At 61.1% G+C, this 22,549-nt stretch overlaps 4 protein-coding genes across 15 annotated transcripts in view; 3 read left to right on the top strand and 1 right to left on the bottom strand.

Moving 5' to 3' along the window:
* Positions 1 to 12: 12 nt before the first annotated feature.
* UBA7 (ubiquitin like modifier activating enzyme 7) lies at positions 13 to 8,255 on the top strand. Of its 3 annotated transcripts, none has more exons than XM_088171638.1 (24): positions 13 to 130; positions 240 to 405; positions 1,123 to 1,257; positions 1,325 to 1,431; positions 1,613 to 1,703; positions 1,816 to 1,942; positions 2,048 to 2,145; positions 2,255 to 2,401; positions 2,473 to 2,631; positions 2,795 to 2,902; positions 2,982 to 3,062; positions 3,147 to 3,302; positions 3,401 to 3,566; positions 3,644 to 3,840; positions 4,071 to 4,135; positions 4,300 to 4,474; positions 4,588 to 4,662; positions 4,997 to 5,186; positions 5,321 to 5,448; positions 5,536 to 5,622; positions 5,698 to 5,889; positions 7,507 to 7,608; positions 7,686 to 7,786; positions 8,074 to 8,255. In XM_088171638.1, the coding sequence occupies exons 1-24, from the start codon at positions 90 to 92 to the stop codon at positions 8,198 to 8,200; spliced, it is 3,021 nt and encodes a 1,006-aa protein (XP_088027764.1). In that variant the 5' UTR covers positions 13 to 89; the 3' UTR covers positions 8,201 to 8,255. The 3 variants fall into 3 exon arrangements, with proteins under 3 accessions (XP_088027764.1, XP_014725059.2, XP_088027765.1); XM_014869573.2 differs by having other exon boundaries at positions 5,339 to 5,448; XM_088171639.1 differs by lacking the exons at positions 7,686 to 7,786; positions 8,074 to 8,255 and having other exon boundaries at positions 6,877 to 7,550.
* Positions 8,256 to 8,334: 79 nt separating this feature from the next.
* INKA1 (inka box actin regulator 1) lies at positions 8,335 to 9,228 on the bottom strand. Its single transcript, XM_014869574.2, has one exon. The coding sequence runs from the start codon at positions 9,214 to 9,216 to the stop codon at positions 8,386 to 8,388; it is 831 nt and encodes a 276-aa protein (XP_014725060.1). The 5' UTR covers positions 9,217 to 9,228; the 3' UTR covers positions 8,335 to 8,385.
* A 2,187-nt stretch (positions 9,229 to 11,415) lies between these two features.
* Positions 11,416 to 17,513, top strand: CDHR4 (cadherin related family member 4). Of its 7 annotated transcripts, XM_088171646.1 has the most exons (20): positions 11,416 to 11,528; positions 11,917 to 11,937; positions 12,071 to 12,267; positions 12,340 to 12,502; positions 12,582 to 12,667; positions 12,784 to 12,879; positions 13,320 to 13,423; positions 13,496 to 13,632; positions 13,713 to 13,878; positions 13,969 to 14,119; positions 14,398 to 14,500; positions 14,694 to 14,909; positions 14,990 to 15,129; positions 15,210 to 15,357; positions 15,431 to 15,633; positions 15,713 to 15,852; positions 15,931 to 15,966; positions 16,950 to 17,016; positions 17,110 to 17,140; positions 17,258 to 17,513. In XM_088171646.1, exons 1-20 carry the CDS (start codon positions 11,477 to 11,479, stop codon positions 17,311 to 17,313), a joined length of 2,313 nt encoding a protein of 770 aa, XP_088027772.1. In that variant the 5' UTR covers positions 11,416 to 11,476; the 3' UTR covers positions 17,314 to 17,513. The 7 variants fall into 7 exon arrangements, with proteins under 7 accessions (XP_088027772.1, XP_088027770.1, XP_088027769.1 ...); XM_088171644.1 differs by having other exon boundaries at positions 12,582 to 12,879; positions 13,298 to 13,423; XM_088171643.1 differs by lacking the exon at positions 11,416 to 11,528 and having other exon boundaries at positions 11,536 to 11,937.
* Positions 17,514 to 18,862: 1,349 nt separating this feature from the next.
* Positions 18,863 to 22,549, top strand: part of IP6K1 (inositol hexakisphosphate kinase 1) — a 36,546-nt gene continuing 32,859 nt past the window's right edge. For 2 of the 4 annotated variants that reach the window (XM_014869722.2, XM_014869727.2), the window contains exons 1-2: positions 18,863 to 18,965; positions 19,357 to 19,411. The gene's annotated coding sequence lies outside the window, so the exon portion shown is untranslated. Of the gene's footprint in view, positions 18,966 to 19,041; positions 19,102 to 19,356; positions 19,412 to 22,549 lie in introns of those variants that run through there. The other 2 variants (XM_088171648.1, XM_088171647.1) reach the window with 2 other exon arrangements.

A 22,549-nucleotide genomic window follows, 5' to 3' on the forward strand; every position in this document is an offset into this window, starting at 1 on the left:
CGCCGAGCCTGCGCTGTGGGTGCGCGGCCTCGCGGGATTGGCTCCTCCCTGGGGCGGGCCGGCGTGTCCCGGCGGTGGGCACGGCCGTCATGGCGGGAAGCGAAGAGGAGGCGCGGTACTCGCGGCAGTTGTGAGTGCGGGGACCGGCACCGGGGACGGGAGCGCCACAGGATCGGAGCAGGGCAGGGCACGGGGCAGCGGTGCCGGTCCCCGCTGACGGCCCCCGCCGATACCCGCAGGTACGTGCTGGGCGGCGGCGCGCGGCGGCTGCCCGAGTCGGCGGTGCTGGTGTCGGGGCTGCGCGGGACCGGAGCGCAGGTGGCGACGGCGCTGGTGCTGGCGGGGACCGGGCGCGTCGTCCTGCACGATTGCGATGCCGCCTGTACGGCCGACCGCACCCACCAGGTACCGGCCGGGTCGGGCGGGGCTCCTGGTGACAGGTACGGGTGAAGTTCACTGTAACAGGTACAGACGAGGATCTCATAACAGGAACTAGTGAGAATGCCGGTTTGGGTACAGATATGAGTGGGGATTCTGATAATAGGTGCCGACAGGGGTCCCAGTAACAGGTAGAGGTATGGGCGAGTGTCCCAGTAATGAGTATGGGTATGAGCGCAGGTTCTAGCGTACAGGTATGGATGAGAATGTGTGTAGGTATTGATAAGGGTCCCGGTAATGGGTACAGACTCATGTGGGGGTCCCAGTACCAGGTACGAGTATGGATGGGGATCCCCATAATGGGTGCAGACAGCAATCCCAGTAACAGGTACGGGTATGGATGGGAAGGCCCCATAACATATACAGGTACAGACAAGGATCTTGGTACAGGTGCAGACTCAGGTGGGAATCTCAGTAGCAGGTATTGATGTGGGTGGATGTCACAGTAATAGGTGCAGTTGCAGTTGGGAGAATCCCGGTTTGCTGGTATCTGTTAGGGGTGAGTGGCTTCCAATAACAAGTACAAGCTGGGGATGCTGGTAAGGCACAGGGTGCCCTTCATTGTCTCAGGTGAAATCCTTAGCAGAGGCCTCCTCACCAGTGCAGAAGACCCTGTGGAGCACCCCACAGTGGTGAGCTGCACCCCAGACCCAGAGGGTGCCCCACCATGTGTCTACTCTGCAGTTCCTCCTGGGGGAGAGTGATCTAGGCCAAAACCGTGCCAAGGTATCCGAGCGGGCCCTGGCTGAGCTGAACCCCCATGTGGTGGTCGAAACTCACAGCGGGGAGCTGTCGGAGGCCTTCCTTGCCTCCTTCCAGGTAAGCCTGCATCCCTGTGCCATGGGGAGTCCCGGGATGGCAGCACTCACTGACAGACCTGGCACAGGTGGTGGTGCTGACTGAGTCCCCGCTGGAGGAGCAGCTCCGCGTCGGGGACTTCTGCCATGCCCAGGGCATCTCCTTCATCGTGGCTGACACCAAAGGGCTGGCAGGGTGAGGCGACTTATGGGGTCCTGCACTGGGTGGGTCACCTTTTCCCCAGAGTCCCCAGCTCTGCACTGCAGCCCATGTCCCCAGTACACTGGTGGGGCTGCACGGCCTGGGCAGGACATGGCAGTGCTGGGGCAGCTTGGTGAGGCACTTTGTCTGGCAAAACCCCATCGGTCCTCTCTAGGCAACTGTTCTGTGACTTCGGGGAGTGCTTTGTCATTGATGACCCAGAAGAAGGGGATCCAGCGTCTGCTGCTGTGCAGCACATCTCCCAGGTAGGAGGGAGGGCAGCCCCTGCAGGATCCCCCAAAATGTTGCTGCCTCCTCCACTGGCTCTATGTCACCCTAGTCCAGTGCCCTACTCTCACATAGCCTTCCCTTTCTCAGGGCAACCCCGGAGTGGTGACATGCACGGGGACAGAGAACTTCCAAGACGGTGACCTGGTGATATTTTCTGGCGTGCAGGGGATGACAGAGCTGAACGGCCAGGAGCCGGTCCCCGTGCATGTGCTCGGTGAGACCTGCAGGGAGATCCTGGCTGCCCTAGCTCAAGGTTGAGGAACTCACCGGGTCCTTCGCAGTGACCGTGATGTGACATCTGTGTTCCTCTTGTTCCCAGACACCTCCAGGCTGGAGATCGGTGACACCAGCTCCTTCTCGCCCTACCGCTGTGGCGGTCTGGTTTCACGGGTGCAGCGGCCCGAGGAGTGTTCCCATGTAAGTCCCTCTTGGCCCCATGGTGCTGCCACCCAGGCTGGGCTCCTGCTGTGCCATACTAGGCCCCAGGGAAGCACTCACCCAATCCCTGGTGCTGTGCTGGTGGCAGGAGCCCCTGTGCCAGGCACTGGAGAAGCCCAAAATCCAGATGACAAATACCGAGGATCTGCCGCGCAGCCTCAGCCTGCACGCTGCCTTTCGAGCCCTTCACGCTTTCCGCAGGGAGCGGGGCCGCCTGCCGCGGCCCAGGGCACCGGTAAGTCCCTGTCCTGCTCCTGCCGAAGCCCAGCACCCTGCCGGGGACTGCCCTCTCCCCTCTGCCTGTAGGCGGATGCCGAGCGGGTGCTGGAGCTGGCGCGGAGCCTGGGAGCACAGCAGGCTCCCCTGGATGAGGACATCGTGCTTGCCTTCGCCAGTGTAAGCGCGGGGGACCTGTGCCCCGTGGCCGCCGTGGTCGGGGCGCTGGCGGCCCAGGAGGTGCTGAAGGTGAGCGGGGCGGGGCCCCGCTGGCCATGGCTGTCCGGTGGCGTTCGATGGCCACGAGAGGGCACTTGCTGCCCGCTTGGGGACGCCCAGTCCGGCAGCAGAGCTGGGGCGCAGTGAGGAGGAACAGCCCGCTGGCCACCTCCTCACGGGCTGTTCGTCCCAGGCCATCACTCGGAAGTTCCAGCCCCTGAACCAGTGGTTGTACTTCGACGCCCTGGAGTGCCTGGCGCTGCCGGGGGCCGCGGAGCTGACAGAGACAGACTGTGCCCCGGTGAGACCCCGTGTCCAGCCCCTCCCGACTGCCTGGGGTGCCGTGGCTGCTGTGTTCACACAGCTCCTTGTCCCGGCAGAGAGGCTCTCGCTACGATGGCCAGATTGCCGTCTTCGGGGCTAATTTCCAGGAGAGGCTGGGCCACCAGAAGTACCTGGTGGTGAGTGGGGAGGGGCCATGGCACTGGGAGGCTGCGGAGCATCCAGCTGGCATGTGGGGAGCTGCAGCATCTCTGCCCTGGCAGGTGGGAGCTGGTGCCATCGGTTGCGAGCTGCTGAAAAACTTTGCCATGATGGGGCTGGCGGTGGGGCCAGACGGGGAACTCATCATCACTGACATGGACACTATTGCCCTCTCCAACCTCCATCGGCAGCTTCTCTATCGCTCAGCGGATATATCAGTGAGGCAGCATGAGGCAGGGGCTGAGCTCTCCCCAAAGGGTATTTTGGCTGTCCCAGGGGCTCCCTAGGGCTGCCCACCCCCTCTGTGCCCTGGCAGGAGCCAAAGTCAGTGGTGGCCGCAGCAGCCGTGCAGCGCATGAACCCTGATGTCAGAGTGACACCTCACCTGAACGAGGTGGGACCTGCTACTGAGATGCTCTACAGCGACAACTTCTTCCGGCACCTGGATGGCGTTGCCAGCGCCCTGGACACAATAGAGGCCCGTGAGTGCCAGGAAGGGCAAGGGGGCTAAGCCCCTGGATGTGCTCCCTGGCTCTCTAGCACTCCTGGTTCCTTGTAGGCACCTATTTGGAGAGACGCTGTCTCCGTTGCCACACACCACTGGTGGACTCGGGCACGGAGGGGACACAGGGCAATGTGCTGCCCATGGTACCGTTCCTCACCAAGCCTCTGGTGCAGGCCAGCACCCCCAAGGATGGCACTTTCCCCCTCTGCACCCTGCGGTACTTCCCTCGCACCATCCAGCACACACTACATGTAAGCTGAGCTGTCCCAGCCACAGCACTCAGCGGGGAGGCACCAGGACCTTTGTCTTCCTTCTCCATTTCCCCTCCAATGGTGGGCCACGGGCAGGATATGGCCCCAGCTGCTTCCTGCTGGCAGCCTGAGTGCTGCTGCTGGCCCTACTGGAGCCTCCCCTTCCCCGTGGGCTTAGGCTCAATGCATATTGAGCATTGTAGTGCTCAATACCCGTTTCTCCTCCACAGTGGGCCCGTGATGAGTTTGAGGGGCTTTTCCAGCTACCTGCAGAACAAGTCAACCAGTTCATGGAGTGAGTGGGCTTTGGGGGTAGTGATGCTGGGAGAGGAGTTTCCAGCTCTGCCAGGGCACTTCTGGGAATGGGAAGAGAATGCCAGACTGTCACATCCCACCCAGGTGTCTCACAGGATTGCTCTCAGGCAGTTTTTGCAGGGTTTTGCGGGTCTGGTTTTGCAGGGACCCAGATTTCCTGAAGCAGCAGCAGCCAAGCAAGGTCCTGAAGCAGGTGTGGGACAGCCTGCGGGAGCGGCCGCGGGACTGGCAGGACTGTGTGCACTGGGCACGCCGGCGCTGGCAGAGCTACTACCACGATACCATCATCCAGCTGCTGCACAACTACCCCCCGGAGCATGTGAGTCCAGCACCACAAGGCTGGCACACCCTGCACGCCCGTCCCTCCACCGGCCACCTCGCGGCAGCCAGGGACACACACTTCTGGGCCTGACTCTTCTCTCCCTGTGCCAGGAAACCAGCCCGGGTGTCCCCTTCTGGGCAGGGGACAGGAGCTGTCCCCATGCACTGACATTCAACCCTGACAATGTGAGTGCAGGGAGAGCTATGGGTTCTCATGTGGGAATGGTATGGGCAGAGGGAGAGCCAAGCCTGTGCTGGGCATGCAGGGAATACTGAACTGTAGTTGTGCTCCATCTGCCACAGCCTGTGCAGGGCTGCCAGGTCCTGGGCTGGGTCTGTCTGTGTCCCCCAGTCACTGCAGGGGACAGCTTGAAGCACATGCTCTGTAGCCAGAGAAGGCCACCTCCACTCTGGGACAAAGCCAGGCAGTTCTGCCAGCTCAGGGCAGTTCTGGCAGCCCTCGGCTGTGTGGGACCACCCCAACAAGGCACTCCGTGGCCACCCCACTTCTACTTCGCAGGACACTCACCTGGACTATGTCCTGGCTGCTGCTCACCTCTTTGCCCAAGTGCACAGGGTGCCGCCATGCAGGGACCGGGCGGCCATCCAGGCCACCCTCCGTGATGTGGTCCTGCCACCCTTTGCACCCCAGGAAGGACTTCAGATCCCACTCACAGAGGAACTCGCAGAGGAGTCACAAGTTCCCACAGGTGAGGTTCCCTGAGGTTCCCAGGTATGTTCCTGGATCTAGCAGTGGCTTCTTGTCCCTGCTCTAGCATCCAAGATGACCCAGACCAAGGTGGGAGCACCCCTGCAGTGCCACAGTGGAGGACTATCATTGCAGGGGTCCCTGTACCCCTAGATCACAGGCACCTGACACAGATTATCCAGGACCTGGTGCAGTGGAGACAGGAGCTAGTGGGGGATGAGGAGGCACAAGCACCTTTGATGGAGCCCGTCCCCTTTGAGAAGGTAGAGGAACCAGGCGAGTGGCTCTGCTCAGCCTGGGGGGGTTGATGTCCCCATGGGATGCAGATGTGCCCCCACTCTTCCCTACAGGACAACAATGTCCACATAGACTTCATCACAGCAGCATCCAACCTGCGTGCAGAGAACTATGGCATCTCCCCTGCCAGCTGGCTGATGGTGAGAGGGGCGGCCTGTGGGGTCGGGAGTCTCTGTCCTGTGTGGGGCAGCTCATGACGCCCCTCCTGTCCTCAGAGCAAGCAAATTGCTGGGCGGATCGTGCCTGCCATCATCACCACCACGGCAGCTGTGGCCGGGCTGGCATGCCTGGAGGTCTACAAGCTGGTGTGGGGGTGCCAGGACCTCAGCTGCTACCGCAACAGCAACATCAACCTGTCTACCTGCCTGCTGCTCCGTGTCCAGCCCCAGCCAGCCCCCACCTACCGGGTAGGACTCTCTTCCCTGGGAAAGTGCAGGTGGGGGACAGCCAGGGGCCAGTGGCATTAGGGGAACTCAGGGAAAAGGAGGTGGCCATGCAGCAAGGGCAGCCCTGGCCATAGCACTCCAGAAATTGATCTGGGTGGTGCAAGGGGTTGGGAATGCTGCCAGGAAGTGAAGAACCAGTTCCTCCCCCTGGCTGTCCCCCAGCACTCAGACATTGCCACTGCCCCATTCACCCAGCTTCAGGCCCAGCTGTGGTGCTCTGGGGTGCCCATGAGGCTCAGGCAGCCCCACTGCCCCGTGGCAGGCCCCACGCTGAGCCCCACAGCCAGAGGTGGGAGGCCACTGCAGCCGCACTCATCTGGCTTATGGAAACCAGCTGCGGCAGCCAGAGAGCAGCTGGCACCGGGCCGGGAAGGGCCGCCCGGGGGAGCAGGGCCGGGGGTCCCGGCGGTGGGGAACCAGGGAGGGAGAGCGGGGGTGGGGGCAGGCCCAGATTGGGACCGTCTGGGCTATAGAGGCCCCTTTGTCTGGGGGTTTATGGCGTGCGAGGCAGCCCTTCCGGCACGGCAGGAAGCGCCGATTGGAACCAGATTGGCCCGGGGGGCCCCGGGCCGGGAGCAGGAAGAGGGGGAGGGAGGCGACTCCACTGCCTTGCTCCGGCTCCAGCACCACTTCGGGCTGATGGCTGCCCCACAGCCCCCTCAAACCCCGTGCCCATCCCTGTGCCATCCTGGCTGTCGTGTCCCTGGGTTGGCATCATCCCTGGATGGAAGATGCTGCTGGGTCTGCCCATGCCCTCACGTCCTTGCAGCAAGACCCAACACCTCCATGTCCCAGGGCGAGGACACCCAGCATGACATTTCACACTCAGCTGCTTGGTATGGTGGGAACACATGTCCCCAAGGCCTTCTTGGTATGACCTATGTCCCCATGGGAACCTGGGGAGCCCACACTGGGGGCCAGCCTTAACCAGAGGAATATGCTTCCCAGGGCTAGAGTGATGGAGGCCCAGACCATGGCTTTCCCTCTTTGCTGAGTTTTTGCCCCGGTGAGGATGGGGTTAAGCCCTTCTCTCCACCAGTGGGATAAGTGCAGGCAGCAGAAGGTGGCGGAGGTGAGAAGGCAGCAGAAAGCAGGAGGGAGAGTGACCAGGTGTGAACACCCCTCCCCAGTGGGGCTGGGGCCAGTGCTGGAGCTGCCTGCAGCGAGGGGCAGATGGCTGTGCAGCCCTGCCAGACGGCGTGGGGCCGCGTCCAGCACTTGGCCCCGGGCTTGGCACCACACTGGCCTCCTTGGGCCGGAGCAGGGGTCGTGGGGCCACAAGCATGAGAAGAGGTGATTGTATGAGGCTGGGCAATGCTTCAATGGCCTTTTGTGCGCCTGTCCTGGCCCGGGGCTAGGGGCAGTGCTGGCTCCATACTGACACTGACCCCTGAAGTGGACCCCAGCAGTGCTGGGGGGATAGTTGTGTCCTCCACTGCCCCTGCACCACCATGGTGCATCACCCTGCCTATTTGCCTGCCCTGATGTCCCCCAGCCCTTGTTCTGCACCAGTTCCTGCCCTATGGGGCTGGGCAGCCAGGATATGGGGTGCCAGTGCTGGCTGCTGCCCCCTGGCAGTACGGTGGGCGGGAGTGGAGCTGCTGGGACCGGCTGGAGATGCAGGGAGTCGGCGAAGATGGACAGGCGGTGACGGTGCAGGAGGTGCTGGACTGGCTGCAGGTGAGCCCAGTGCTGTCAGCACTCAGACAGATCACCTGAGGGATGCAGGGCCAGATCCTGACACCCACCTCTTGCAGAGGACACATGGCTGGACCGTGACCATGCTCCTGTGTGGTGATGACGTGCTCTATGACAGCAAGGCAGCTGCAGAGACACGGGCCCAGCAGCAGGCGCAGAGGTAGGTCCCCAGCTTCAGGGCCCAATCCTGCCCCAGGGGATGCTTCCAGCCCCCACTGCCTCAATCCTGAGCCACTCCAGCTGCAGTGCAGCTCACAGCCAGCTGCTGGATAAACATCCTGCCTGCAGCACTTCCTGTGGCGGGACCCCTGCCCGGCCCCTTGCTGCCGGCCCCTGCATCCCACCAGCCTGGCTGGACACCTCTGAGGGGCCCAAGGCACCCCCAGAGCACTCAGCCAGCCTTGGGGGGCAAGCCAGTGCCCCCAAAACCCTCTTTCCCTGCTACAGGTTATCAGAGGTCTCCAGGGATGCCAGGATGCTGCAGCAGCAGGACCTGGAGCTGCTGTATATATGCGAGGGAGAGGATGCTGAGGCTGAAAATACCGGTCCCCCTCTCCTGTGCTCCCTACCTTGAGCAAGGGGCTGGTATATCCTGCCCCGTGCAATAAAAGCTGCAGGCTGCAGTGGCCCTCATTGCAAAAACCCCCTGTTTGCCCCTGCCCGGAGTCGGGGCACAGGCACTCCTTTTGATAAATGCTGCGGTGCCCAGACCGTACAAAACGGGGGTTTATTTACAGGGTGAGGGCCGCAGCAGCAGGGCTAAATGTAGCCGATAACGTCGTTGCAGATGATGGGCTGGCGGCTGCGGCTGTTCATCAAGGCAGTGAAGCGGTGGAAGTCCGTGGCCAGCTGGGCAATGTTGTTGTGGGACTGATGAAAGCAGGCGCCCTTGGGCTGGCCCCCCAGCCCCAGCGGGCAGGAGAAACGCTTGGTGGCATCGCGGCCCCCCGGCCGGGCACCGTCGGCCCCCCGCGGCCGGGCCATGTTGGCCAGCTTACGGCGTACGTTGCCCGAGATGCTGAGCAGGAAGGCTGGGGGCTTGGCCAGCCGGCGGGAGGGCTCGGCGGGGGCTCGGCGACGCGGTTCGGCGCCCACCTCGGGCAGGTCCATCCAGTTCTCCACCAGGTCAGCGAAGCAGTTGTCGCCCAGCACCAGGGGCTGCCGGTTCCGGCTCTGCGACAGCAGTGCTACGGTCCAGTCCTGGGTGTCGGCGGGCTCCAGGGCCCGCCACTGCTCCAGGCAGGCGTCCGAGGTGGATTTGGGGCGGACACGGTGGGCGGGAGCGGGCGGTGGGGCTCCGGGGCCGGCGGACAGCCGGTGTGCCCGTTGGCAGGGCAGCAGATGCCGGCGCCGCACGGGCGCCTCCTCTTCCCTCCACGTGCCCCCCGACGCCTCCGAGTACCCCGAGTCGAACTCCAGGCTGCGTTCACTGGCTGGGGGGGAGCGAGCTGCTGGCCCCCCGCCCTCCTCCTCCTCGCCACCCGGATCCAGGCTGCAGGCCGAGTCTGCCGCCGAGCCGGGGCGCGGGGCACGGGCGGCCGGTCCCGGCGCCCTTCCGGGGTGGTGCGGTGCCTGCCGCGTGCCGTGCATGTGCGCCCGCAGCGTCGGCCCTGCGTCCCGCCGGCACCACTGCAGGGAAAGGGCACATCAGCACGGTTGTCGCTACTGCCCCCAGCCAGCACCGCCATCCCCCATCCCACCCTCCTCGGCACCCCGCGCCCTCCGCTCCGGCACGGGGGGGCTTCGCTGGCGCAATGGGCGTGCAGCAGGGTGCGGAGAGCGGGGCGCAGGTCCCGGCTTGCCTGCAGCCCCGGGCCCCGCTTTCTTGCGGCTCCTGCGCGGAGCCGGCCGGCGTGCAGCGGCTTGTCGGGTGAGCAAGCAGGCACCCAGCCCCGGCCGTGCCTGCGGGAAATGACAGAGGGCCACGGCACGTAGGAGCGGGCGCTCCACTGCCCCCCCGATAGCCCATAGAGTGCCCCCTTCTCGATCGGGGGGAACCGGGACACCCCTTCGGCAGAGTCCCGCTCGGTGGCACGGAGCCAGCGACAGCCCCAGAGCACTCACGGGTGTTGGGGTGGGGCTCTCCCCCCGTGCGTTGGCAGGGCCACCCACCCACCCTGTGCCCTCCAGCTGGGGACACCCCAGGTGACGTCAGGGTGCAGCCAGGCCAGCACCCAAGGCCCGGGCCCCCTCAAACGCCGGGGAATACAGGGAACCAAGGCAGGCAGGACTGAACGGAGCGCGGCCGGGCGGGCGCTGAAAGGGACTGCTGGCTCCCGCAGCCGGGCCGCTCCTCGCTCTTGAATTCCTATTGTCTGAACCCAAAAGCAGGGTGTTACGTCCGCTTTCCTTTCCGCGTTGGAGACGCGGAAAGCTGAGTGTGCAGGAGGGATTGCTTCCAGGACCAATAATTCTGTCCCCTCTGGCTGGCCCTGACAGAGCTGCTGGCAGGACTGTCCTTGTCCCTCTCCACATCCCCGTCCCAATCCCTGCCCCACTCCCCGCTGGCTGGGACCCTCTTATCCAGCCCTAGTGGCAATGTGCCACCACTCCGAGCCGCCCAGTCCCGCCGCTGGCCGGGAACACTAGGGCAGCCGGTTGTGAGGTGCTGGGTAAGCATGTGGCAGGCCCAGGAGAGCCGAAGGGCCACCCTGTCACCGCCGTCCCTCGGGGCAGCCCAGGTGGGCAGCAGGGTGGCAGCTCCGGGGGGACGGTGCCGCTGGCACCTTGACAGCTGGACACTGCGACCGCTGGCCACCCGTGCCCCCACATCACCAGTGTCCCACCGGGCGCCCACGTCCCCCGCGCCGCCTTTGGCCTCGCGTGTAATGTCACGGCCTTGATGTCACCGGCAGCGCCGGATCGTCACGCCAGTCCCGAGACGGCGGGGCGCAGGCACAGTGGTCCCGTCCCGTCCCGTCCCGTCCTGTTCCCTCCCGCTGCCCGCGGCGACACTCACCCGGTCGGCGCCGAGCTCGTCCGGTCGGGCGCTGTGCATGCCCGGTCCTGCTCCCCCGGCGCCGCTCCGGGCCCCGTTCCCAGTGCCGCCGGTGCCGGTGGCGGAGCAGCAGCAGCAGCGACAGCTACAGCGGACGGAGCGCCCGGCCGTGCCCGCCGCCTCCCGGCGCTGCCCGGCGGCCCCGCCCCGCCCCGCCCCGGCCAATGGGGCCGCCGTAACGTGAGCCCGGCCCGCACCGGCACCGCCGTCCCGGGGCCTCGCCCCGCCCACGGACCCCTCCCCGCCGCCCCGGGGCCCCGCGCCGGGCACCACCCGGGCACCGCCGGGCCAGGCGGGATTCGTGTCCCGGCCGGCAGCACCGCGGGCACTGGGGGTCCCGCAGCCCTGTATGCCCCGCCGGGAAGGAGGGCAGCCCCGGTACAGGGCCCCGGTGGGCGCATCCCCCTCGGCACCCCCTGCCACCGGGCTACTAGAGCCGGGCTGGACGCTGGAGGAGGGAAGGGAAGAGTGACCCCGGCCGCAGAGTGACCCTGGCCGCAGAGCCCGTTAATTGGGAACTAATAGCGTTTAATGGGGATCCCGGGAGAAGCGGCACTGGTTTGCAAATGAACAAGAACACGGCCAAAAATTACCTCCCAACTAATTTTCCCGGTTCCCGAGCGTGCCGCGTGGTGAAGCAGCGTGGGGTGGCAGCCAAACCCCACGGAGCTGCGAGCGGCAAGGGGCTGGGACCGGCGGCATGCAGAGCTGGGGGCACTGGAGCCGTGCCCTGTCCCTCCCCTGGCCGGGACGGCCACCAGCGGGTGGGGATGGACGGCATGACGCCGCGCCGGGGTGGCGCCCAGCACCCCTGGCAACCCGCTGCAGCTTGTCCCAAACACCCAGCGAGCCATGGGCATGCACAGACACCTCACCTTCCTCCTCCTCAGCCTCTATGCCCCAGGTAGGTGATTCAAGGTCACAGTGTTCGGGGCATCCTTTGCCATATCCTGGGTGGATGGCTGAGAAGAAGGGGACAGGGGAGAGGCTGTCTTCGGTTGCTCTCACGTTCCTGGTGCTGACCCCAGGATGGGAAAAAAGACTGGCAGCTTCCTGGCTGGGTTGAGGTGGGAGGGGGCATCACACGAACATGCTCGGGGCATTGCCCGGGTGTCCTCAGGGTGTCTTCAGCATTGCCAGGATGTTACTGGGGCTTCTTTTGGGCATCACTATGGCATATCCAGACACCACTGAGGTTTCACGAGAGCCTGGCATAGAGGGAATTCTGGGGCCTCTCCAGGGCATTGCCAGGGCACACCTGGCAGGCTGGGGTGACACTCTCTTCTTTGCAGGGACTTTCGTCGGAGCAACCGGTAAGAGTGGGTGTTTTGGACCTGGCTGTGCCTGGGAGGGAAATCTGTGCCTGCACTGGTGCTCAGGTGCAGGAGCAGAGCTCCATAAGCACAGCTGGATGAGCCATCAGTGGTTCCTGGGGTCTCCCACCAGTCCTGCCTGACCTGCCACGTGTGGTGGCCCTGAGTGAGGACACAGTGTCCGGCACCCGCGTCGCTGAGGTGACTGTGTCCTGCAGCAACTCAAGCAGCAGTCCCAATGTCACCCTGGATGGCATCGAGCCCGACCACCCCTTCAACTCCATCGCCATCAGCTCTGACCCCACGGATGCCACCACGTTCCGGACAGAGGTGTGGCTGGGGAATAGGGAGTGGGGCAGGAGTTGGCAGGCGCCCTGCTGAGTGACTGTGTCCCGATGGCAGGTGACACTGCGCGCTGGTGCAGAGCTCGATGCCCGCCGGGTGAACCAGTACACACTAATCCTGCGGGCTGCTTGTCCTGGTGAGGATGAGGTGGAAGAGCGTCTTTTTGTCCGGGTGACAGCAGGGCACGTGCTGCGCTGTGACACCCCCTTTGCCAGTGCAGGTAGGAAACAGGGGCACAGGGCAGTGGGGGCTGTGGGTGCCAGCCAGCACCAAATTCCCACAGCTGTGCTGTGCTCCAGAGGGTGATGTGGTGCCGGTGCTGGCAGATGTGGCGCCACGGACACCCCTGTATGCGGTGCTGCCACAGCCGCTTGGTGGACTGATGGTGAGTGGCAGCTCCCTGGGGGGCCACATCCCCACAGAAGGGAGCAGCCTTGGAAACAGCAGAAGCTCGGGTATGGAGGAGTGGGACAGGGGTTCCCATCACCCTCCTTTTTGCAGTTCAGGCTTCGAAACCACAACACACCGCTCATGCTCACCCGCCGGGGTGTGGTGCTGGCGCCTGACAATGGTTTTGACCCTAGCAAGGACACCCAGGTGGGCACCAGCAGCCCCAGGCTGGTCACAGCCACCTCTCTGTCCACCGGGGCTTAGCCTCTCTCTGGCCACAGCCCTCCACATCCTGCTCTCCCCATTAGGCCCCTGTCTCTCCCTGGACCCACAAATGCTCCAGCCTTGTTCCCACCTTCTGCATCTCAAGTCTTGTCCATATCTTCCTCCCTGTCTGTATTCCTGCCCATTCTAGTCTCCACCTCATACCCATCTCCATCTCCACACTTCTTTCCTCTTCTGTTCCTATTCCAAGCCCCATTTTAATCCCTTGCCCCCTCTTCTTTGTCTCTGTCCCTGTTCCTGTTCCCATCCCATTGCTATTCCTGTTCCTATCTCTATTAGTAGCCTCATCACTATCCTGTCCCCAGCCCCAATGTTAGTGCCACTCGGGGCTGTCCCACAGCTGCCCCGGTGCTGGCCCACAGAGGTTCAGGTTGGAGATTGAGGTGATGGATCGTCATGGGCACAACTGCAGCGGGGCTGTAACGGTGGAGGTGCTGCCATCACTCCATCCCCGTGTCACCTTCCTGTGAGTGGGCTTGGGCCAGGAGAGGGGTGCTGGTGGCACCAGGCTGTGCCACAATGCCCACCTTGCCTATAGGGAGCCACACCGGGCTGTGACGGTGACAGAAGGCACTGGTCCCTGGGAGGTGGTCACACAGGTCCGTGCCACAGGTGATAATGTCCACTATGCCATCCTTGCTCCTGTGGCTCCCGCGCTCTTCACCATTGATGAGGGTGAGCAGGGCAGTGGGGATCCCCAAGGACACCCTGTCCATATCCCTGTGCCCAGTGCAAGGCCATGGCTCCTCCCGCAGTGACAGGAGAGATCCGCAGCACCCGCCGGCTACAGGTGATCCGTGCCCAACTCCTCATCCGGGCTTACAATGCGCTGCACCCCGACGACCACGCCACCACCACAGTCAATGTCACCGTGCAGGGGACAGACCGTCAGGCACCAAGATGTGACCCAGCCATCTTCGTGTATGGTTCAGGGGGGAGTGGGGTGGATGGGTCTCTCTGCTGCACCCAGGACATGGGACAGAGGCTGAACTGCTGGATGCCCTGCCACAGGTCCCAGGTGTCCGAAACGACGTCCCCTGGCAGCACCTTGGTGACACTGAGGTGCACTGACTCCACCAGCACTGATGGGTGTCTGCACTACGCTCTCGAGGGGCCTCCCTCCTCCCTCTCTCACTTCTACATGGAGGGGCCACGGCTGAAGGTGAGCGGGGTCATGGGCAGTGTGCAAGTGGACAGCAAGCCCAGAGCCCAGTGGGACAAGTGGAACCCTGTGACATGTGCTGTCATGCCAGGTTCTGGGTCAGGGCTCCTCAGAACTCCCTGCTCCCCAAAGCCTGCTCGTTCTCGCTTGCTCCCTCCTCCCCTGGCATCACAGTTTTGTGGGACACCCTGGCTTTGTGGGATACTCTGGCTCTGCAGGACATCTGAGCTTTGCAGAGCACTTCAGCTCTGCCTGACACTCCCCTCCTGGCTTGGCAGGTCAACACCACCCTGGACTATGATTCGGAGGCCATGGCTGCTCTGGGTTTCCAGTTCACAGCCACCATTGTGGTGACAGTGGGAGGGCAGCCCCTACACAGCAGTGAGTGCCCATGTCCCTAGGGTGGGAAAATACCTTTCTCAATCCCCAAAACAGCAGATCACAGAGGAAATATTCCTTCCCTTCTGCCCCAGAGATGCCCACGCCAGGGCTGGTGCCTCTGTCCCCATGTTACCCAGCCTGGCACAGGCTGTGGGGTGGTGCCAGCATGGCTGAGCAGCTGTGTGCCACACAGCTCGTGTGCCTGTGCTTGTGACGGTGACACCTGTCAACGAATTCAGACCGGCGTGCCCCAGCGGCGCCACCTTCACCGTGCCAGAGACAGCAGCTTTCGGCAGCGTCGTGGGGCGTGTGGCTGGCACTGACCGTGACTACCCCCTGGACAGCCTCGAGTACAGCCTAGAGGGGGGGTCTGGCCCTGCACAGCCCTTCTCCATTGACAGGCGCACTGGTGAGCACCCGGCCCCTTCCCCAGCCCCTGCCACGCCCCACGGCACCTACTGGTTCCCAGCAGCTCACACCTCCCCACAGGCGAGATCCGCGTGCTGGGACCCCTGGGCTCCCAGCAGCAGAAGAGCTACAAGCTGATGGTGCGGCTGACAGATACTCACAATGACCTGGACCCAAGGGAGAGGCAGAGCAGTCTGTGCGACGTGTCTGTGCGCCTGCAGGTATGAGGGCAGCCCACTGGGTGAGCTGGGGTGGATGCGAGAACTGTGGGTTTCCTACCGCTTCCCCGTGCTCCTGGCAGGCTGTGCCGGACCAGCTGCCGGTGTGCATCCCCGAGGTGCAGGAGCTGCAGATCACGGCTGGGTCCCCGGGCAGCCGCCAGCCTGTCACCCGCCTGCTGTGCCACAGCAGCCCCGACAGCGCCGTGCTGACTTACACCATTGTTGGAGGTGAGGAGCGGCCAAACCACGGCACAAACCAGCCCTCGCCGTCGTGTGACACTGAGCAGGCCCTCTCGTCCAGGCAATGAAGATGGGCGCTTTCGGCTGGAAGGGAACACCCTTGTGTACCTCCCCAGTGACCGAGCCGAGCCCCACCCCTTTGTCCTGCTGGTGGAGGTGTGGGGCGGCTCTGGTGCCCGCCGCCGCAGCACCCTGGTGGCACTGGTGGTGCACGTTGTCCCCCGGAGCACCCCGGTGCCATCCAGCACCAGCACCCAGCACACGGTGAGCAGAGCCCACTGACCAGCTGGTGCTCCAGGCTCCACCGAACCTGCCATGGCCCCTCACCCCGCTGCCTCCACAGACGCTGCAGAAGGAGCCGCTGGTTGTCGTGCAGACAGAGGCAGTGTGGCACCCACCAGCCTGGTTTGTGGCCGTGCTGACCATCTCTGGTGCCCTGCTGCTGGCCACCCTGGGCTGCACGGCCTGGAACCTGCTGTGCAGGTGAGCCCCAGCCTGCCTCACGGCATGCCACCGTGAGCAAGACTAAGGGTTCACAGCTGCCTTCTGCTCCTCCCCCAGCAACCGGGCCCCTGGCAAGCTGTTCCTGGCCAAGAGGTGAGTGCTATATGGCCAGGGCGGTCATACTGGCAGTTATATTGTCCTTGCAGGTAGTCAGGCAGACACAGCACTCAGGGTGTGTTTAATATACTCTGCATTTGGCCATGGCTTGCTGTGCCAGGGAGCCTTCTCTGCCCAGGGCAAGGGTGCAGCCCTGATGGGAGCTATGGGAGCAGAGAGAGCAATTTGCCCAGTAGACAGTGATGTCAGTGGCCAGGCTGGGGCACAAACTCTGCAGTGGATAGGGTGGGATGGCACAGTGCTGGTGCCGATGCCTACTGCAAGGCTGGGTTCTGGCACCGGGGCTGAGGTCACTGCAGCTCACCAGGGGAGCCCCTGTTTGGCAGGGGTGAGCCCCATTTGTCAGGGAAAGCTCCCAGGGATGAGGTGAGCAGGCTGCACAAACCCTGGAGGGTCAGTCACGATGACAGGTGACAGAGGAGAGATCCTGAGGAGACGCTAGACTGGCCTGTGCCAAGTGTCTGCACAGCAAGGAGGAGACATGCAAGCCCATGGGCCCGATAACAGCTACCTCCAGTGGCATAACTGCCCCGAAGTGATGCATAGCTGGATCCTGGTTCATTGGTAAGGTTGGGGACACAGTGACACTGGGGCTGTAGTAACCATGCAAGGGAGAAGACCCAGGCTCAGCCTCTGTAGATGGCTCTGGCAGCTCCCCCAGCACAGCATTCTCCAAGCACAAGAGTGATGTGTGCCAGTACATGGGGAAACAAGTGGATGTGGTGGCCGACCTTGGTGCTCAGGCACTGCTCAAAGGTAGTGGTGTTTGGGGGAGCACAGTCCTGTCACGTTCCCCATCTGTCTCAGGGGACAATCAGGTAAGTGGATGATGAGCTTAACAGGGTGCAGCCGGCAGGGCAAAAACTGGCTGGCAAGTGGCTCCCAGCAGCATCTCTTGGGGTTGAAGCCAGCAGCCCATCAGTGACAGCATTCCCTCCCTTCCCCTCTTCCTTCTGCAGCTCCTGGGATGTAGTGGAGCACAGCAGGGGCAAGGAGGAACAGGGACACCCACATGCCAGCAGCCCAGTAAGTGTGTGGCAGCGGGGGTGGGTGCCCTTGCAGGGAGGCAGGAAGAGGCCTGTGGCCCTCAGCAGCCTTTCCTGTCCCTCTTCCACACAGGGGCAGTTTGATGGCCGTGCTGAGGACCGACGTAAGTGCCCTATCCCACAGCCCCAAAAGCAGCCTCGGGTTGTGTCGAGGGGTCTGGGGACAGAAGAGATGATGACCAGGCCCTTGGGGCAGTGACTGAGTGCTGCCTCCATCTCAGGCAGCTGCAGGGACTATCTCTTCACCAGCGAGACTGGGGCTCGGCGCTGGATCTGAAGGGCTTGACTTGAGGAGGGGCTCCTGTGACCTACAGCTCCATGTGGGCAGTGCTGGGCAGAGCACAGGGCACTGGCAGACAGCTGGTGTGGCCCCCGAGGAGGAGACCCATCCTTTGTGGCCAAACCTGCTGCCCATGGGGTGCAGCCAGATCCTGAGCCACCTCAGCCAGTGTAGACCCAATAAATGGTGTCAGGGATTGCACAGGCTGCTGTGATTGCCTTAGGGAGTCCCGTTGCCGGGCAGTGCTAACTGGTGGCTGTCCTGCTGTGGTGGTCATTAGCACTGTCTCGTCAGCGATGTAATTGGCATGACCCAGGACAAGGATTGGCAGCGGGCTTGGCACTGCAAAAAATACTGCGAGAGCTTTGGCCAAGTCTGCTTCGGTCACAGAAGCATCTCTGTAGCCTCTGGATGTCACCCAGCCGGGGCAGTCCTCCACAGGGAGGTTATCTGGGCAAGAAAACTCAGCCACGGGTAATTCTGAGCAATTTTTGCCCCGAGTCCCGCGTTCACTTCAAGCTCTGCTTTGTTACAGCGCTTGCAGGCGCAAACGGGTGGGATGAGCAGATGGTCGGCAGAGGGGATGGGTTGATAATTGGGAGGAAAAGTGAATTAGCGTGGGTGCAGGTGAGCGGGACGCCGCAGGAGGAGGCTGGGAGCGGCGGGAGGCTTTGAAGGTGTCAGTCAGCGGGAGGTGGGAAACCGGTTATTTGAATTTCAAAGGAGCGCGCCACGGGACGCCTCCCTGGCAGCTCCTGGGGAAATGAAGCGCTGGCGGGATAAGAGGGAAGAGACTAATTTGGGGAGTAGGTGACTAAGGGGAGGGAAGGGGAACAGGGACCAGCCGTGAAATTTCACAGTGAGAGGGGTCACCTGTGTGACTTTGCCTGAGGGTCCCTTTTGCCCTGAACCCACGAGAACCGTGACCGTTCGGGAATTTAACCCTTTATGGTACCAGAGTGGTGCGTGAGCGTGTTCCATTGGCGAGACCCCGCTCGGAGTGGCGGCCGGAGAGGGATGCGGAGCGGCCCCGGGGTCTCGGGCGGGGAGTTCTGAATACGGGACCGCGGGACGACCAGGTGTGAGTTCGTATCGGGGAACACGGAGTGCAGACCGGCTGGGAGTAGGCTCTGATGGGGGAGCGCGGAGCTGTCGGGGGTGGGCTCCGATCGAGGAGCGCGGTTCGGAGCGCGGAGCTGTCTGGGGTGAGGGCTCGGAGCGCGGAGCCGCGGCCCGGAGGGGCGCACCCAGCACGGGCGGGCCGCGCCCATTGGCCAAGCTCCCCCCCTTCTCCGCGGACAGCCAATGAGACAGCTCAGTCGGGCAGGGGGCGGGGCTTCGGTTGGCGTCACGTGTGCCTAACGTGCGCCGCCGTCCGCACTCGGGAAAGGGCGGGGCGGCTCCGCTCTTGAGCGACAACAAGTTTGACCTATCAACGTCCAGAGAGGGCCCCGGTGGGGCGGGACTGGGGTGTGGATTGGCGCGCAGGGTGACGGGGCGGGCTTTGGACGGCGCGGTTGCTATGACGGCCAGCGCCGGGCTCCGCCCCCTCGGGCGCCGCCATCTTGTTGTTGATTCGGGCGGCGGGGAGCGGCGGCGCTGGGGCTCCGCGTTTCGGTGTCCCGGCCAGGCAGGCAGCGCCAGCCTCGGTGAGCCGCGGCGGGCGGGGACTGGCCAGGCTGAGGGGCGGGGGGCTGAGCCGAGCGCGCTGCCCTGAGGGGAGACCCAGCTGCGGCCCCGTGGAGGGAGAAGGGGTACACAGGCACAGCCCCGTGAGCAGCCGGGGTGAGGGGGCAGCCAGCACCGGGATGGGCCTGGGGTGGAGGGGTCCGTGCGCGGCCTCATGAGGAGGGGCTGGGGGGAGCCCGGTACGTCCCCGTGTGTGCGTGGGTGAGACCCGGGCGCTTTCCCCTGCGGGGCCCGCCTGGGGCACGGCCGGGGTGGGGTTCCCGGGCTGGGCAGCGCGGTGCCGGGGCAGGGCCGTGCCCAGCGGGCACAGCGAGCGTCCCCTCCCTTTGTGCCCTTCCTTCCCTTCCACAGGAGCTGCGCGCAGGAAGGAGCTCGGAAACCGCGGCGGTAACATGAAACCAACATGGTGAGGAGGCTGGTGGGGCTGGGGGCCCGTCCGTGCTGCCCCCCGGCAGGGGAGGGGTGTGGGTGGCCCCGGGAGCGCTGGCTGCCCCGGTGGGGACACCCGGAGTGCCTGGCAGTCCCCTGAGGTGTGCTCATGGGTCTGCAGATCTGGACCGGGACCAACCTTCCCCGGGGTTTCCAAGGAGGGGTTGAATTAGGGTAGGTGGTACCGACTGCTGTTCGTTTTTGAACTAGTCTGAATTTATATTGGTCCTGGGGTCCATATTGCTTAATTTTTAAGCTCAGCATCAGCCCTATTTCTTTTTTCCCCTGAACAATATACTTCAGTATGTGCTACCTTTGTCATTTCAACCCGTCTTGCTCCGTTTTTGCTCCATCTGCTTTTGCTCCCTTCAGGTTCAACTGGCTTAACTTGGTATTCAGAGCTACCAGAGCTGGATTCCAAAACTGGCTTTTGCTATCGAACTACTGAATGGTGTGGGCTTGGGTCTCTGTTCATTCTTAATGTAATGTTTCTGTAATGATTGTTAGGGCTCTGTAAACATAGTTAGTAGCTTGTCTCACAAAATAATATGCAGTAGCATCTTGTGAAACTCCCATTGTAGTGAACCGTCACCTGCAGCTGATATGCTAACACTTGTGTGTGTGGTCAGATTTTTGATGGAGAAAAATAATGGTATCCTTGTTGTGCATCACTGAACTAAGATTCTGATTTCCTTTTTATAGAAATCCTGTCAGGACCTTCAGGTGTATCAGTTATTTCATGTGGTCACTATAACCATGAATAGGTCTCTCCTAATCCCATGCAACAGTTTCTTATTTTTTAGACTGTGAAGTATTTTTCTGGGTTAGTTTAGCTCTGACCTAAGGTAAGTGCTTTGTTTTGGAGCTGGAAGGAAAGTGGTTGTGAAAAGATTTAATTTCGAGTGCTATAAAGCAAGATAACATTGGGTTGCTTTTTCAACTGCATCAAATTCTTGTTTTTTCAATGTTTTTAATTGTCCTAATGCTAATTTTTCTTTTTCTTTCTTAGAGACTGTTTCATACCCTCTCAGCTTTTTCAGCACAACCATTTCCAGGTGCATAGATGAACAACCTATGCTATCCTGGTTAGATCTTGTTAGGCTGATCTGAAATGTCCTTTTTCATGGCCTTGCCTTTGCTTCCTGTCTAGTAAGGACTTTTGCGAGAACAGGGGAAGTGATCCTTAGCTCCTGGAGGGGAAGTTGATGTATACAAGGTTACTAGCTTAGGAATCTTTGATGGAGAGAGTAGGATATGCTGGTGGGACACTCTCCTGAACCCTCTGGTTTTTCATTAGGCATTTGTGGCAGTTTTGCATGTTTCTTGCATAGAAGAAGAGCAAGTGAGCACGGTTATCTGTTGAGATGAGAAAGGGGAGAGTTTTTAAGATCTGCTTCTGATCACCAGTTTCACGTTCCATGTGTGGTTTCACAGGTACTTCAGCTCATTTAAGTATAGACTGCAACCCATAGGAGGTTCTTGCCTTGTTGCTTGTGCGTCTGCAGGTGAGAATCAGAGCTCCCTGACTTACAGACTGATCAAGCTGAAGACAAACTGTTTTTCTCCTCGGGTGCTTAAATGGTTTTGCAGGTGCAAGGGAAATGGGGCTGGTGCTGGAATGGGATCTTATCTGAGTTCAGGGTAATCTGCAGTGTGACTGTCTAAGAGTGCAACAATGTAGTTTTTTTATATTATCTATTTTCTTGTATATAAATATAATTTTAAACCACATTTTTACATATACTTAAAAATAAAATAAAACAGTAGTGCCCATGCTTCTCTCCTACTTCTGTGAATCATTGTCTGCCTCATCATCAGGTTGACAGCACTGGGCATGTCCTTCTTATAAAAATATTGTAGAAAGAAAAATTAGATGTGCTTTGAGATCCCCTTTCTTGGCACATTGTGCAAGTCAACTGACTTGGAAGTTATTCTGTCTTGCATTGCACGTAGTGAAAAGTCAAGGTTAGAGTAGCAAGCACTCAGATGTCAAAAAAGTGTCCAGGCTGGAGTAGTACCTGTGCCCTTAATCAGCTAATTGCCCTTTTAAACAAGTGTTGTGATTTCTTCTTAATCATGTAGTTGCGTGCTCTGCTCATCCCATCTGAGCTGCCTGGTTTGTTTCTTTCCTTTTCTCCCACAAATATGGAGCTTATTCCTTTTGGGTACAATGATCCAGCTCTGAAATGTGACCTTGTTGAGCTTGACTGGTGTGAGATAAGGAGCCCTGTACAAGCTGGGGGCTGTTTGTTGACCATCTGCTTACAGGGCACAGTCTCTTTGGTCCAGTGGATCACCAAATGTTTGTAAAAAGGTTTGATCACTTTTCAGATTTCAGTTTTCAGTTAGTTTCTCCATGCCTAAAGGGTTTTGTGGATCTGGTGAATTCTGGCTGGCACGCTGGGTGTGGGGTGGCACTGACTGCTTTCCATTTGGATAAGAAATGTAAGTGCTAAGTTTGAATTACCCAAACCTCTAGAGGAGGTGTGTTTCTTCCATCTGTGGTTGAAATGGAGATACCAAAGCCATGGAAAATCTTACAGAGGCCTTGATTATTGCAGTGTAACTCAGACACTTCACTTGCTGTCAGTAGATTCCCCCAATCCGTCCATCAGGAATTAGCTTGTAACATGTTGGAGATGTGAGCATTTCAGTGGAGTGTTGATGCTGGAATTTGTAGTCTCAGAATTTAGTATTGACAAAAAGCTGCAGCCTGATTTGTTTACTCTAGTGTTTGACAGTGTCACATTGTTAGTTTTGGTGCTGGGCAGGGTTTAGCATTGAACTTGACTTGTAGAGTTTGTGTGTGACTCTCTGCTTGCTTGTTTATATGATGTGACATGCCTAGGAACGGCTCCTTTTATTTCTGACCTCTCAGTCTTTGAGAGGGAATGTATCAAAAACAAGTCTAGTAAGTAGAGAGGGTCCCTAGTGAGCTCTGAAATGGGTGAGCTTGAGAAGAGGAGCAAAAGAAAAGAAAATGCGACAGAATGCTCTGCTAGAGTCATGTCAAGTATTTGTGTTACGTGCTGTAAACTGAAGGAGCCCTTCAGCTATGTGGAGGAGCACTAGCAGTCTCCCTCATTTCTATTCCTGATGTGACAGGAATGCAGAG

Source organism: Sturnus vulgaris, chromosome 11, assembly GCF_052056855.1.
Source record: "Sturnus vulgaris isolate bStuVul1 chromosome 11, bStuVul1.hap1, whole genome shotgun sequence".
Lineage (NCBI taxonomy): Eukaryota > Metazoa > Chordata > Aves > Passeriformes > Sturnidae > Sturnus > Sturnus vulgaris.